The sequence below is a fragment of the Megalobrama amblycephala genome, unplaced genomic scaffold, assembly GCF_018812025.1.
Source record: "Megalobrama amblycephala isolate DHTTF-2021 unplaced genomic scaffold, ASM1881202v1 scaffold563, whole genome shotgun sequence".
NCBI classification, from domain to species: Eukaryota; Metazoa; Chordata; class Actinopteri; order Cypriniformes; family Xenocyprididae; genus Megalobrama; species Megalobrama amblycephala.
Window position 1 is genome coordinate 13,255 of NW_025953473.1, and position 17,501 is coordinate 30,755.

The 17,501-nt window shown below is 32.6% G+C and overlaps 1 protein-coding gene and 1 long non-coding RNA gene across 4 annotated transcripts; one reads left to right on the forward strand and one right to left on the reverse strand.

Moving 5' to 3' along the window:
* Positions 1 to 192: 192 nt before the first annotated feature.
* LOC125262038 lies at positions 193 to 10,093 on the reverse strand. 2 transcript variants are annotated; one of them, XR_007183496.1, is made up of 9 exons: positions 9,984 to 10,093; positions 9,801 to 9,862; positions 9,146 to 9,211; positions 8,820 to 8,888; positions 5,939 to 6,103; positions 5,778 to 5,865; positions 5,582 to 5,688; positions 1,203 to 1,364; positions 193 to 836 (listed from the first exon to the last, which is right to left on the reverse strand). It is a non-coding gene; the product is annotated as an uncharacterized LOC125262038 (long non-coding RNA). The 2 variants fall into 2 exon arrangements; XR_007183497.1 differs by having other exon boundaries at positions 9,961 to 10,053.
* On the forward strand, positions 9,255 to 15,995 carry LOC125262036. Of its 2 annotated transcripts, XM_048180589.1 has the most exons (6): positions 9,255 to 10,629; positions 11,259 to 11,351; positions 11,501 to 11,593; positions 11,743 to 11,835; positions 11,984 to 12,076; positions 12,765 to 15,995. In XM_048180589.1, the coding sequence occupies exons 1-6, from the start codon at positions 10,564 to 10,566 to the stop codon at positions 14,946 to 14,948; spliced, it is 2,622 nt and encodes an 873-aa protein (XP_048036546.1). In that variant the 5' UTR covers positions 9,255 to 10,563; the 3' UTR covers positions 14,949 to 15,995. The 2 variants fall into 2 exon arrangements, with proteins under 2 accessions (XP_048036546.1, XP_048036548.1); XM_048180591.1 differs by lacking the exon at positions 12,765 to 15,995 and having other exon boundaries at positions 11,984 to 12,757.
* The last annotated feature ends 1,506 nt before the right edge of the window (positions 15,996 to 17,501 follow it).

The window sequence follows — 17,501 nt, forward strand, 5'->3', positions numbered from 1 at the left end:
TCATAATTGCTTCTATTATCTTTAAATTATAGTTAAAATGCACTTATTAGTGTACTTACAATGTGAACTAAAATATACTTTAATGTCAGTTAAAAATACAAAAGTGTGAATATGTAATATTTAACTAGTTACATAATCTCATAATCTGTAATGTTTTCAAATATAAGTTTAAATTGATATTAAATGCACTTTTTACAATATAAATTGGGGCTTTAATACATTTAATACATTACTACTTTCTTAAATTCTAGGTAAAAAATTCGGTTAAGATATATTTATAAAAAAACACTAAAAACAAATTATAGTAAATTAAAATATGCATTAATTTCCATTTATGCACTGCAAACAAAAACCACAATGCTTCCACTGACAATAAAACACAGTGTAGTAGTTAAAAGTATGAATCCAACAATTTTATTGCACAATTAAAAATTTTGAATTAACTTTTGTGAAAAATTAAAATAAAATAAATTAAAAAACAAATAGATAAACAAAAGCTTAAATTTAAAGATAGTAAATTTACAACACAATTAAATATGTAAAAAACTAAAATGTAATCTCAAAAAAGTAAACTTACATTATTAATTGTACAATTTAACAACAGACAGAACAACTACAATTACAAACATCAAATAAAGAACTGCATGACCTTTCAACGAATTACACCCTTTGGTAGGTCTCTTCAGTCTACATTGTCTATATCAATTGATACTAATTACCTTTAACCACACCACTTTCCTGATTTTTTTTAGCATAACTCTCATTGTTACATTTCTGCCTAAGCAGAGCCCTGACTTGGGATGGAGTGGTTCCTTGAAAACGAGCCATCACAGCATCTGTGAACACAAACATAATAACATTTTATGTAATGATAATGGCTGTTATCTGATTTAAGAATCTGCACTGGTTTATCAGGGCATACATTTGTAAATAAATTATGAATTAATTATTCTACACATTGTTTGTGGATCTATTCATACAACAAAATATTCTGGGAGCCATGAAATTAGGGTGAAAAACCATAAATTTGTGGTGGAGGTTATAACTTAAAAAAAAAAAATGCTGGCAGTGAAGAGATTAACATTTTACATTTGAATAGAATCATTTAATATACATGCAACCACATGAAGCACATTTATTCAGGTTAACATTTTTTTTAATGTAGCTCGAACACGTTTGCATCAAAACAATAACAAACATACCAATGATTGCATTTACTTTGATGGGGTCCAGTGGTGTTTTGTTGGTATTCATTCCCGTAAGGCTTGATGTGGCCAGAGCCTCACGTCCAAAAATAATGACTGCTAGGTCCTGGGTAAATCAAATGTTCTTTTAGGAATTGTTATTCCTGCACCCAGGGAGATCTATTTAGACAACACACAAAAAAAAAAAATTATATATACATTGTGTCGGAAGTGTATAAGCATAAATGACATGAACAGTGGCCTAAATATATAATTAATTAAAGGGTTAATTAATCACTCTAATGTTGTTCCACACCCGTAAGACCTTCGTTCATCTTCAGTACACAAATTAAGATATTTTTGATTAAATCTGAGGGAATCTAAACTAGAGATCGACCAATATGGGTTTTTCTATAGCCGATGGCGATTTTTAGAGGTCAGGGTCAGCCGATGGCCCATATGTGCTGCCGATTTTTAGGGCCGATATCTTGAAGTTTTCCCCTTCATTTGCATGCTAAAATGTCACACTAATAATAAGTGGATGCACAACATTTCTAAACTTAACATTATTTGTTGAATACTGACTTGAACCATCTCTCGAATCTTAATTTTTTTGTGCACTGCACTGTATTAAAATAAAATATTTATCCAAAGTTAACCAAACAAATCAATAAACTGACCAAGTATTAAATATATAAAACAGGTAGGCTAATATAAACAAAATCTGTCAATCATTTGCATAATTTATATAGCATTTATCAAGCAGAATTTTGTCAGAACATAAATGTAAACTTAAACATTTAAATAAAATAAATACAACTTTATAAATAAAAATCAATTAAAAACGTTGTCATGTTGCACAGCCTTGTATGCATGAACAGTTCTAAACTCTTAGTGATTTCTGACATTCTTGACGGTTAACGTTAGACAGGTTTAATGAGGATAATTGTGCGGCATATATATATATATATATATATATATATATATATATATAGTCATTGTATAGTCAACATATCACTTTATTAGGCTGATGTCCGTTTTTATTACACAGTTGATGGAAACACAAGCAGATGCACATATTCTTGAGCTGAATTTTCATTAATGCAAAGTTTGATGGAAACCCGGCTATTGTCTGCATCAAACCATGCTTCCGAATAAATGTCATACACTTCATGCGCAGTGGCGTAGCGCAAATCTGCACGGCCCACCCGCAAGCTGAAAGTTTCAACCAAGAAGGGGAGCCAATGGATAACAAGAAGCAACGTGCAAACTTTGCGGAAGAGTTATACCGGTAAAAGATCAACCTCAGTCAGTATTCAAAGTGAAAGTAAAAGTGACGGAGCTGCCTGACGCTGCAGTAACGGAGCATTTTTCCTCAGAGACGAATTTCAACATAACATACTGGTAACGGTAGCCTATATAACTGTCTTAATTTATTCCATTATTTATCTTGTGGCCCGTACATATAGTGAAACAAATGAGAAGAATAGTATTAAACAGCTTGTTTTAAAATGTTTAAAACATTGTCAAAGAGGAGCTGATAGTCTAATCTTTTATTATCCTCACAGCACGTCAGTTATGCGGTGATGCGCTGTGAAAAATAACACAGGGCTGCCCGCGGACGTGCCTGGCTTTAAATCGGCGCTACTAAACACGGATATCGGCTGATGCCGATATATTAAAAAAAGACAAATATAGGCCCGATATATCGGGCCGATATTTGCCTAGTTATTGGCTGTTTCTCAACATGTGTTCTTCAGCATCAGTTGTGTTTGATAATCACTAAAGAATCACTAAACGGCTGTCATGAAAACATACTTCTTGTGATAAATTCATTTTTCATTATTCTGAATTTTTGATTTTATAAAACTAAATAGTGACAATAGCCTGGAGAAGCATATATTTTTCCATCCTCTATTTTCTTTTTTTCCATACTTTTCCAGACCTGGGGCCTCATTTATAAACTTTGCATATGCACAAAACAGGCCCTGAAAGTGCATACGGCACTTCCAAAGCATAAGTTGTGATTTATAAAAACAAACTTGACGGGAAAATTAACGCACCTCCGCGCAAACTCTGACCCATGCGTACGAACATTTTGGAGACAGTACAGTTTGGCGACACCAGTGGTGAGTTGAGGGACTGACGGCAGATGAAGGAAAACCACTTTAAATCCTCATTATGAGTACTAATCATAAATACAATGCATGTTCACAAAAACAGTTTAAATAAATTAAAGAATGATTAAACTCGCGTGGAAACTCACGTTTTCATTTTGATATACACATTTACATTAATATTACACTTTCACTAATGGCGAATGAAATTACATTACACAGTCATTACGAAGAAGTTAAACAAAAATAATATTAATTTAGATGGTAGATGTGCTACTTTTGATCCCTTTTCCTGTGACACGCTGTTTTAATGACAGCGAGGAGTGATTTTCACGTTTGGTGACACGCCGGGACAGAAAATTGTATTTACACGGCAATAAATAAGTAGGCCTATCTGTTTTCACAAAAAATAGCCTAACATCCTATAAGATATGTTCACCTTAACAGTAAAACTGCATACATTTGATTCTAATTGTTTAAAACAATTAAAATACTATTTGGTGAGTGGAAATGAATGAATCAACTCTATTATAAAATTATATATTTTGATATATTTATTCTAATGGTTTAATAAATCTGATTTTTTTTTTTTGTGCGTACACAGAATCTAGCTATTGCACGTACGTACACTTTTAGTGTACGCTTCACCACTGGGGCCTCATTTATTAAACTTTGCATAGATTTCATCCTAAAAATGTACGTATGCACAAAATTTTTCAGATTTACAAAACCATGCGTACACCAAAACCTGCGCAGAAATCACTTTATTAATCTTAGTGAGCGGAAGACTGTGCGTACATGCATCTCCACCCCGTCTCCACCATGAAATCACCATATATGGAGCTTATGACACTTATTTTTACTACATAACCTCATCTGCATACATTATATTTCCATCCACATGACACCATGTTTAACACCATCAAAGGTATGAGACATTGGAAAATATTAATACAGAATCTAAATGCCATTTGTTCCACACATTACAATGCTAAAAAACCTCCAACATCCTTGTTTTGTTTTAGAATATATCCAAATATCCATAAAAACAAAATTGTATTGGATACTTCTCAGATAGGTTAAAGTTTTTAAAATGTAGTCGATTCATTACTTTACACTGGCCAATTAGTAATGGAATTGATTTAAACAATTCAAATCAAACTTATGCAGTTTTGCTGACAAGGTGAACTTATAATTTAGGATGTTTATACAATTGTCTGACTCAGCACATCTCTGACAAAGTATTTTGAAAAGTAAATATGCAAATTTTAGTTTTCTTCAAGTTGCATCCTTGAAATACAGTGGTAACTGTTTGAAGATCCTTCACACAACATCAACACCTCATGCAGCTGCGATTATACAGTAAGATTCTATATATATATATATATATATATATATATATATATATATATATATATAACATATATCTATATGTTATATGTTATGTTATTCTAATGTGAATAAAAGATAAGTTTATGAGATTTGTAAATTATTGCATTCCTTTTTTATTCACAATTTGTACAGTGTCCCAACTTTTTTGGAATCTTGTTTGTACATTAAGCTATTATCATTGGATCTATTCAAACTAGAAAATGGACCATTCGATCATCGAATACAGCAGTTTAAGTCTTAATATCGAAGTAAGTTTGCATCACTGATCATCGTTCTTGCTAAAATAGTTTGTCATAAAATGAGATCTGCAGTTAAACTCAAAGAAGATTTATTGTGCGCCTAGCACTAGCTGTCATTAGAACAGTGTGTCACAGGAAAAGTGATCAAAAGTAGCACATCTACTATCTAAACTCATATAATTTTTTTTAAGTTCTGCTTAAAGACTTTATGTAATTTCTGTGCTTATTACCAATAATGAAAGTGGAATATTAATATCAAAATTAAAACAATTTAAAATCATTTTGGATGTGTCACTTTGGATGTGTGTTATTGTTGAGCCCAGCTTTGTTTTCAGCAGAACAAATAAATTTACACAGGTTTGGAAGACCACGATTATGATTAAATGATGAAAGAATTTCCATTTTTGGATGCACTACTCCTTTAATGACTTAGTACACTTACTGGATCCTTGTACTAACTCTGAAAAACACATAGGCCTAAATAAAAACATTTAAATAGTTTTATGTTTTTTGGCTAAGTTTATATTTTCAGTACACAGCATTACCTATAATACATATAAATTTATTAATATACTTATATTTACACATACTGTATGTGTGAAAGTTTAACGTTAACATTAAATGTATATCTGTGCATGTATATCCATACCGTTTCTCCAGGTGGTGATGCCTCTTCTGTATTTTGAACAGAAGATTCTGGAGCCACCTTTAAGGCCGCCACTACATCCTTTAATTCTTTTACTATGTTTGGCAACTCTAGTAATACAAACATGGTGGACATAATATTGGTTGTGATCTCATGTGCTTCATCAATTTTAAAACAAACTGCATTTCACCTTGCATACCTTTTAATGCACTGACAATTTCTTCATCTATCTTCATTTTTTTTGGGGGGCACTGAGATGGCCCATCATCCTCGCTTTCAGTCTCAAGCTGTAAAAGTTTTCAGCATTTGCTTTAATATAAAAATGTTACTTTTATTTTATTTATTTATTGCGATGCTTACATTTCTTTGTGGTTCCTGCATGGGAGATGACTCTGCCTCAATGACTGTTGAATCCGAATCAGAGTAATACAGTGGTGGGGCTGTGTTTGGATCTGGTAAATTTTTTTTCTTCAGGTCCTCCTTCAAAGCATCGATCATATGTATGGCTGCCTGTTTTGTCAGAGTCTTAGCACAGAAAACAATCCAAAGGTCAAGATTTCAAGGCAAATGCTGTCATACTTCTGTATCCTTTTTCATTTTTAACTTAAAGGTGCTAAAGAGGATGTTTTGTTTTATACATTTTTGCAATATTACTTGAAACTGTCTTTACTAAATGATAAAAGACTATTTATTAGGTGCACTGAAAGTAATAATATTAATATACATCTTCTGTGCACGAGGTTGGGCCTTAAAAACATCAGCCAATCGTTTACGCGATCATTGCGTAAACGATTGGCCCTCTGGCTTGTCAATTACTGCCATTAAGTTCCTTGTGAGAGACGAGCGCGGCTGCGCGCTCCAGTAACACTGCACAGGCGCCGAATGCAATGTTTTTGTCCGGACACAGGAGTAACAACTGCAGATTATGAGTTACCTGCGGTGAGTCCGACATAATGAATCCACTAACACGACACAGCGAATGCTGGCAGTGAACACTCTTGTCCAATACTCGTGCATGAGTTTTGAGAGGCGTTCCTTTGAAAAGGAGGGGGGTTGTTCTTACGCATGCACTCATTTTAAAAACTTGATAACAGTCTTTGGTTTCTCAGTCGACAAAAAGATCCTCTTTAGCACCTTTAAAGGATTAGTTCACTTTCAAATTTAAATTGCCTGATAATTGATTCACCCCCATGTCATCCAAGATGTTCATGTCTTTCTCTCTTCAGTCGAAAAGAAATTAAGGTTTTTGATGAAAACATTCCAGGATTTTTCTCCATATAGTGGACTTCAATGGACTCTAAACGGTTGAAGGTCAAAATTACAGTTTCATTACAGCTTCAAAGCGTTCTACAGACGAGGAATAAGAGTGTTATCTAGAGAAACCATCACTCATTTTCTAAAAAAATAAAAAATTTTATACATTTTAACCATAAATGCTTCTTCTCTGTTAGAATTCCAGCAGTGTAGACTCTGCTAAGTGTATTACTGCCCTCCACAGGTCAGAGTTTGAAATAAATTGTCATATACAATATGGTAGTGCAAGTATATAACAACTAGTTCAAACTTTGGCCTGTGGAGGGCAGTAATAAACTTATCAGTGTCTACACTGCTGGAACTCTAATAGAGAAGAAGAGAGCTAAGGCGTTCTCAAAACCAAGTTTGCAAAGTTCGGACTCGCGTCCTTGGTAGTTAGGACTTGGCAAGTTCAACTAAGGAGAACGAACTCCGTGGACGGGAGAACACAAATCCAGTGATTCTGCAAATGGCACAGCAGCGTACTTGATAACGTCACTCAGCTCGCTCTGGCTTCTCCGGTTATCTCTGTATGTATATTTTAGCCAACAATAAAAAAATATGTTTATAAAACACATCTCTGCCTCTTTTCTTTTTATTTAAAAAAACAAACAAAAACAAATTAATAGCCTCAGGCAATGAGTGATTGATTATCTGCAATTTAACAAAACGAAATATTAAACAACCCTGCCTTTTTTGCGTATATATTTAAAAAATATTAAACATAATACTATTTGTGCATACTCTGATTATCTTCACTGTAATGAAATAAGCTATAACATAAAACACAACCCTGTCTCTTTTTTGTTAAATGTCACTTTTAATGATCAATAATAGCCATTATAGGTATAATAATATACAATAAGAAATAAAGCAAACAATTCAGTCAAGCGTACAAAATCAGCGCTTTAGTAGGATACAGAAGTTAAATGGCCATATATAAAGTTATGAAACATCATGGTGCCCTCAGCCAAAACGGAGCCAGTGGCAAATGTCATAAGGACTCGCCGAGGTAAGGCTGCTCTCGGCTGGGCACATGAGCGCTGAGCGTCCGGTGATCGCCTGGATCTCACAACTCCAACAATGTCAGATTACATTTTCAGAAAGGCGCTATCTTTATCAATAAACCACAAATTTGAGCTTTAAAAAAGTACATTCTTGCCTGAAAAACTCTTAAAAACTACATATCATGACATAATAATAGTAATATGTTTAAATTACGTCAGTTTTCTCCTTTACTATTGACGCTTGCTGGTTAGTGCAAGATGCATTCTGGGATACCTGGCTGTCTCAAGTCTGCACAAGTCAACTCCTGATGCATCCATTGATAAAAAGGGCGGATCAAGAACACATCAGAGGATTTGAACTGTACTTGGCTAGATGTGAAAATTGGAACAGTACTTGGACAGCGACTGATGACGTTTCACAAGAACACAAGTACAGACAAGAACGCATATTGAGAAACGGCTCTAGTTCAAGATGAGGATTTATGGTTAGAATGTTTAAAATTTAATTATTTTTTTAGAAAATGACTGATGATTTCTCTAGATAAGACTCTTATTCCTTGTCAGGGATCATGTAAAGCTCTTTGAAGCTGCACTGAAACTGTAATTTTGACCTTCAACCTTTTGGAGGCCATTGAAGTCCACTATATGGAGAATAATCCTGGAATGTTTTCATCAAAAACCTTCATTTCTTTTCAACTGAAGAAAGAAAGACATGAACATCTTGGATGACATGGAGGAGAGTAAATTATCAGGAAATTTTAATTTGAAAGTGAACAAATCATTTAAAGCACTATCTACAGCTATTTTATTGAAAGGAATAACTAAGAAGCTTAATACAAATTATTTAATCTGCATCATTGTGACATAACCCTGGTATATATGTCTCTTTTTGTTTGTAAAATTTTAAGTCAAATTTAAAGAATTGAAATAAATTCATTTACAGATCTTGAATCTCTCTTGGGTGTTTGCTTTGGTTCAGTGCCAGTGGTGGAATCCATCAGTTCAAGTGCCTGAAAAAAAAAAAAAAGGAAAAAAGAAAAAGTAAGTTTCTGAAAAAATATATATTAATCTAAGTATATGGATTTTTAAAAAAAAAGGAAAAAATTGCCATTAGTTGCCATGTCTAACATCTGATTTCCCTTTTAGTATGTTGAACTTTAAGGTTAATACTTGTTCCTTTTAATTAAATTAGGTTAATACTTATATAAGTAATAAATATAATAAATAATGTTTTGATTTCAAATAAACTATGCACAAATGCACATACCTTTGCTGATTTCTTTGGATTAGTTCATAGGGTAGTGGCTTCCATATGTGAAGTTTTGAAGAGAACCTTAATTAGAAAGCAGTTGGCATGTAAATATAGTGTAGTTTTAGAGGTTGCATCACCGTTTCTAATTGAATTGTATATTCCTATTGAATGGATAGGCCAATTACCATTATTTAATAGCTTATCATTATATGACACTTCACATTTGTATGTTTCTTGTAAGTAGGGATAAAACAAAGTATGTAATGTAGAGTGAAAATGTATTCATTCCTATAAAACAACTTTGATCTCCACAAATATATTTATTACTATTATTTTGTTCAGTCCAAATTATCACTTTTTTGATCAGGGCTAACGTACACTTGTAGCATCAGTGAAATTTATTTCCTTGCAGTTGATGATACACACCTTTTAATACAGTAACACAAAACACAAACTTAAGGACTTACTTTAGGCCTACACTTTTTAAATTTACAGAACTGTAACGTACTTCGAAAGAATGTTTGTTGCCAAATGCTTGAACGTTCACTTTAAGTTCTGAAAAGACTGTTCACGTGCTAACATAGTTAGTATATTTATCATAGATATTTTATACATGTGCGGTGTATAAAAATAAAAATAAAGATAATACTTTTTAAAATATTTCACAAACCTTTCCTTTCCTCTGAGTTTTGTTCATTATGTCCAGAAAATTTACTGGTTTACCACAATTTGCTGTAAATAAAATACAAATAATTTCGGTAAAATAAAGTGCAAGTTTCCACTAAACATAAGTGGGAGAAAGTGCTGACGTATTTTTCTTTTATATTTACCCTTTTACAGTGTATGTATGTACCTAAATATGTCCGCCTTGCTGAGATTCAAATGTCGCTGGTCGTTCGTTCGTTCGTTCGTTCTGTCTGTCTCAACCGCCTCAACCCGGTCTAAACGTGACAATTACGTAATACGTAACGTTCGGGCGCACGCCATCATGTCATTGGCTGATTTGTATTCAAAATTTGACCGGGAAATTTGGTTCGATTTTGCAGCGATAAGTAAAGGAGAATTTAGAAATTATTATCCAGCCAAAATATGAATCGCAACAAAAGGAAGTACAAAACATACTTAAGCAACGATGACCCTGAACCAAGGGTAACCAAGTATTTACGAACAAAAAAGGTAGGTATTTTTATTATTATTATTATTATTATCATCATCATCATTATTTTTTATTAATTATATTATCAGGTTATTGTTATTATTTTGTAGATGCTGATGTACGTTGCTATTTTTTATTTATTATTATTATCATTAGAAGGCTAAAGGCTTTTACTTGATATTAAAGTAGGTATACAGTTTAAAGTAGGTATAAAGTAGTAGGTATAGGTATAAAGTAGGAGTCTGACTAACATCTCATTTAACAGGTTTCAAATAGAATGGCCTATAAAATTTTCCTACAAAAAGAGAACATATGTCCTGACTCTTTCTGCACACAGTCAAAGGTAAGAATGAGTTTCTTTTCTTCTTTCTTTTCTTTTCTTTTTTTCTTTTCTTTCAAATGACACTCCACATTTGAAAGTATTATGTTTAAATATTCATGTTTCTTAATAGGTTTGTTACATCTTCTGTTGTTTAATGAACGTTTAGTTTATTTGTGTAAGTGTTGTGGGTTACCATGATGGTGTTTCTTGTTCGGGTGAATGATTTTTTGGCATATTATTATATATTCAATTCATGGAAGGCTACTTGTGATGAACTCTGATTCTTCATGTGGCTTTCTCTTTTACCACCTGCATTATAATGGTGGTTGTCAGTATGTTAAAGGTACAAAACAGATTGTAGTAGTAGTGTGCATTGTTGAATTTACTGATTTATATTAAAATTTTCTTGTTTGTAATTTATAGTTTCATAATGTAAAATTTCCAGTTTGTTCTGTAAATGTGTTTACAGTTTTCCTTTATTTTTTTACAAAATTATTTTGGCAACCACAGCTGTCAAAATTACTTTGTTAAACTTTTTTTCTTTCTTTTTTTTTTAGTACATTGATACATGCTCCAAGTTTTGTCAAATTTATAAAAATCTTGGTAAATCTTGGCTCATCTTATACTTTTACATATCTACAACCATACAGACAACCTTACTTGAGCATGCAAGCAATGAGGGGAATTTCTCCCAGTCTGATACCCGGGAACAGCAAGAGAGATCGAACATCTGCACATCACAGGTAAAGTTACCCAAACGTGATGGACAGCATCATCTTAAAAAGGCACAAATACACATCGATGCATGCTCCACGTAGTGAAATATTTATAACAACCTTTGTAAAGTAATAAATTGCTCATTTTATACTTTTACATATTTACAACCATACAGACAACCTTACTTGAGCATGCAAGCAATGAGGGGAATTTCTCCCAGTCTGATACGTGGGAACAGCAAGAGAGATCAAACATCTGCACATCACAGGTAAAGTTACCCAAACGTGATGGACAGCATCATCTTACAAAGGCACAAATACACATCGATGCATGCTCCACGTAGTGAAATATTTATAACAACCTTTGTAAAGTAATAAATTGCTCATTTTATACTTTTACATATTTACAACCATACAGACAACCTTAATTGAGCATGCAAGCAATGAGGGGAATTTCTCCCAGTCTGATACCCGGGAACAGCAAGAGAGATCGAACATCTGCACATCACAGGTAAAGTTACCCAAACGTGATGGACAGCATCATCTTAAAAGGCACAAATACACATCGATGCATGCTCCATGTAGTGAAATATTTATAAAAATCTTTGTAAAGTAATAAATTGCTCATTTTATACTTTTACATATTTACAACCATACAGACAACCTTACTTGAGCATGCAAGCAATGAGGGGAATTTCTCCCAGTCTGATACGTGGGAACAGCAAGAGAGATCAAACATCTGCACATCACAGGTAAAGTTACCCAAACGTGATGGACAGCATCATCTTACAAAGGCACAATTACACATCGATGCATGCTCCACGTAGTGAAATATTTATAAAAATCACACTGGAGTAGTAACAGCAGCATATAACAGGTGTTGTGACATTATTGTGTTTTGTGGGTGTGTGTGTGATACAGAGAGAAAAAGAGTGTGTGCATACTTGTGTTTTCTCAAAACTGATTATGCTTAGTATTCCCTAGGTGTATTTAACAGACATTTGTTTTATTTGATATTTATTATACAGGCAACCTTAACTGAGTTTCACTGTGATGGGACAACTTGCAATAAATCTGATGCCACCCAGAGATTACTAGAGAGTGTTGTAGAGTCTCAAATCAGCACATCACATGTAAATAATTTTGGAGTCACTGTCAAAACAGATTCTACACTCTGAATCAGATTCTGGAATTGATTTACTGGCTATTGCATTATATAAAAATAATCCATAACTGCTGTAACTATATGCATCAAATCGACAAACCAGTCTGTACCACAGCATGCTCAAATATCAAAATAAGAAAAAAAAAATGCAAGCCAAAAAAAAGAAAAAAAAGAATGATGTTTATATCATGAGATTAAACAAAAATGAAGTATTGAGTAACCAGAAGTGTGCTATTAATTTACACATGGAAAAACTCTGTACATTGCCTTTTTAGGAGCCGCATGATGGTGATGAGTTGCTGTATCCTGGATCATCTCTTACCAAAGGCCAGAGTTTGCTGCTGTTGATGTCATATGTGTTGCGACATAATCTAACAGGAGTTGCCTTACAACATCTCTTAAAAGTGTTTAATGAACATTTTCCAGGATTGGTACCAGAAACTGTATACCTGTTTAACAAATGCTATGGTGAGTTTGGACATTACGAGCCTCATTTTTACTGTGTGTCATGTTGTAACTACTTGGGAACAAGAGAGAAAAGCCCACTGAATTGTGGTGTCTGTCATGCAACATTTCAGGCAGATGATAATATGAAAAATGGCTCTTTTTTTCTAGCATTGAGCTTGTCATCACAGCTCAAAGACATTCTTGAAAATCCAAATGTAACATTGTCAAGGCAGACTACATCTGAGAAAGATGTTCTAAATGACATACAGTGTGGAGCTGAATATATAAAATGTCAATTAGGTGAATATGACATTAGCTTACTGTGGAATTGTGATGGAATTCCTGTTTTCAAAAGCTCAAAGTATCAGGTGTGGCCCATTCAATGTCAAGTGATTGAACTACAACCAAAGGACAGAAAAAACAATATCTGTGTGCCATGCATTTGGTTCGGGGAAAGGAAACCTATAATGTCTGTTTTGCTAACCCCTTTTGTAAATGAGCTGTGTTCTTTAGAGAGGGACGGATTAATCTGGAAAGACTCAAGAAATGTTGAGCAAATTTCAAAGGTGTATGCACTTATTTGTAGCTCAGACTCAGTTGCCCGCCCACTCCTAAGAAACTCAAAACAGTTCAATGGACAATATGGGTGTGATTTCTGTTATCACATTGGTGGAGGTCCTTATCCATATCGAAGACCAGAGCCGCTTCTCAGATCTGAAACAGAACATTATGACCATGCTATGGCAGCTACCGTACAACTTCCAGTCAAGGGTGTTAAAGGCCCATCCGAAATAATGAGATTAGAAAAGTTTCAGATGATTAATGGCTTTGTCCCAGAATATCAGCATAGTGTTTGTCTTGGTGTCACTCGACAACTGGCAACTCTGTGGCTGGACTCCACCAATCACAACAAAGAGTGGTACATAGGCACGAAAGCAGACATAATTGACCAAGAACTGCTGAATATAAAACCTCCAGTAGAGATAACAAGAACACCCAGGTCATTAAAAGACAGGAAATATTGGAAAGCATCAGAATGGCGGTCATTTCTTCTTTTCTATTCTTTGCCCATTCTTAATGGTGTTCTAATGAAGAAATATTGGAACCACCTTTTTCTTTTAGTATTTGCTTTGCATATACTTCTTCAACAGCAGGTGAAAATCTGTGAAGTCAGTGTAGCGGAAATAGCACTGAAGAAGTTTGTGATCCAGTTTGAGATGCTGTATGGTATTAAGAATGTGTCATTCAATGTACATCTGTTGACACATCTTGCAGAAAGTGTTAGGAACTGGGGTCCTTTGTGGGCAACATCAACATTTTCATTTGAATCTTTCAATGGTACTTTATTAAAGTACTTCAGTGGTACTACGCATGTTCCTGTTCAAATAGTGAAGACATTCCTTAGGTGGAAGAGTCTGCGAAAAAGGGTGGAAAAATGTGTAGTCAACACAAACGATAAACTAAAAGAACTCTTCTCCCAAATTCAAAATAGTAATTCCATGAGTTGTAAAGCAAAAAATCTGACTGGAAATGTCACAGTGTTTGGTCCTCTTCATGACACTGTATGTGCATCACACATCTTTGCCGTTGAAGAATTGAATGGTGGTATAGTATGTAACTGTTCATCCTACAGTCGTTTCCTAATTGGTGAGACACTCTATCACGCAGAAGGTTACAGCAGATTACAGAAACGAAATAATTCTATTGCAGAATTAAAAGATGGGACGTTATGTAAAGTCTTGAGCTTCGTTTCTTATGAAACTGAAAGGAACAGTGCCTCAGACACAGATGAAAAAAATTGCTGTGTAGTCGTGCAGAAGCTTGTGAAGTCAAGAAGACCGTTGTGTAGGGACATTCAACTGAATATTTCATCCAAATTTGTGTATGAGGTGTCTGAAACCAATTATGTCTATGCTGTGAAAACTGACTCATTTAAAAGAAAATGTGTAATGGTAAAATTACAGGACAGTACATTTGTCATACCTCTCCCAAATAATGTAGAAAGGGACTGAATGGTGTGATTAGAATATAATACAATCTAGTTCTACACCATCTGAAATATGATTTTGTAGATTTGTAAATGTGCTTCAAGCTAAATGCTTTCTCTGACTGTATAGAAATGTTACAACAATCCATTGTATAACTGTTCTTTAAATGTAAAGTCTTGAGCTTAATTTCTTATTAAACTGAAAGGAACAGTGCCTCAGACAGGGATAGTGGAAAGAATTGCTGTGTAATTGAACAGAAGCTTGTGAAGTCAAGAAGACCTTTGTGTAGGGGAATTCAATTGAATATTTCATCCAAATTTGTGTATGAGGTGTCTGAAACCAATTATGTGTGATGTATGCTATGTATGCTGTGAACTCTGACTCATTTAAAAGAAAATGTGTAATGGTAAAATTACAGGACAGTACATTTGTCATACCTCTCCCAAATAATGAATGGGACTGAATGATGTGATTAGAATACAATACAATCTATTTCTACACCATCTGTAACATGCTTTTGTATATTTGTAAATGTGCTTTAAGCTAAATGCTTTTTTGGACTGTAAATTTTATAACAATCCTTTGTATAAAATACTTTGTCGTTTAAATACTCAATGTAATCAATAATTATTTTGTACACATGTGAAATAAAACACATTTCTAATACATACTGTACTCCACTCTCATAAATGACACTCCTTTAAAAAAAAAAAAAAAATACTGCATTGACTCTCTTGTAAATAGGGTCATAGAACAGAAACAAAAGATGATAATTTTAACAATAATTCCAATTAAGAACACTTATTGTAAAATAGTTTAACATATTTATTAGCCCAAAGTTTAACTATCAAAACAATCAATCTTTAAACAAGTTGTACATACGATAAAGATCATTTAAGTTTAATTTAACCGAGTGCACTTTCTAATGTTTTTTAAACACACTTAAGTAAATTTTTTAAATGCACTTTGTGTTATAATTGAGTTTTACTTATACATTTTTAATAAATCAAGTTTTACTTAACATAAATCATTGTTTTTGTTGTACTTCAAGAAGAAAACTGATACTTGTAGTTCATAGAGCAGGAGCTTGTGATGAAAATTTCAAAAATAAGTTACTGTAAGTGTACGTTTAGAAGAAAAAAACATTTCAAGTGCATTAAGACACAACATATACTGTATAATAAAGAGTAAAACATTCAAAATACAATAACAAATATAATTTTGGACAACACACTTAACATGTAAAAAGTATTTTACATTTTCTTTAGTATTAGTCAATAATTCAAAATAAGTGTACTTCTTTAAAGCGCAACAAAAAAACGTAATAATTTAAAATGTATGTTTTTCCCCATGTTTTTCTATTAATTATAAACACAAATAAGGGTGTAAACAGTGACAAAAAGCATAAAAGTGTTATAACATTAATAAAAGAAAATACAAAAATATAAACAAAAAATATATGCCTAATAATTAGACATTACTATAGTACTTTTTTAAAAAGTCACTTTAGTGTGTTTAGAAATATTGTCATTATAGTGTACTTGTTTTAAGTGAAAATTATATGCTATTACACTACATTTAAAAAAAAGTGCACTTAAGTGATTTTTATAAATATAGTAATTAAAGTTTACTTGCTTTAAGTAAAACTTAGACATTATTACAAGTTGCATTTTTAAAAAAATGCACTTAAGCGTGTTAATAAATATTGTCTTAAAGTTTACTTTCTTTAAGTAAAACTTAATTAGACATTAATACAAAGTGAATTTTTAAAAAGTGCATTTAAGCATGTTAATAAATATTGTCATTAAAGTATACTTGCTTTAAGTAATACTTAATTAGACATTGTTACAAGGTGCATTTTTAAAAAGTGCATTTAAACATGTTAATAAATATTGTCATTTAAGTGTACTTTCATTAAGTACTACTTAATTAGACATTATTACAAGGTGCATTTTTAAAAAGTGCATTTAAACGTGTTAATATTAATAAATTGTCATTAAAGTGTACTTTCTTTAAGTACAACTTAATTTGACATTATTACAAAGGGTATTTTTAAAAAGTGCACTTAAGCGTGTTAATAAACATTGTCATTAAAGTGTACTTTCTGTAAGTACAATTAATAAGTCATTATTACAAAGTTTATTTTTAAAAAGTGCACTCAAGCGTGTTAGTAATTATTGTCATTTAAGTGTACTTTCTTTAAGTACAACTTAATTTGACATTATTACAAAGAGCATTTTTAAAAAGTGCACTTAAGTTTGTTAATAAATATTGTCATTAAAGTGTACTTTCTTTAAGTACAACTTAATTTGACATTATTACAAAGTGCATTTTTAAAAAGTACACTTAAGCATGATAATAAATATTGACATTAAAGTATATTCTATTTAAGTACGCTTAAGTGGCCTTTAATTTTAATTATATTGTATTATCTGCAAGTGCACTTTTTAAAAAGTATACTAAGTACACACAAAGTACACTTTCAATACAATTAAGTGCACTTTTTTTCGACAAGGGTATTTTTATACAACAGTCATTAATCCGCAAAAAATAAATAAATAAATAAATAAAAAGCTG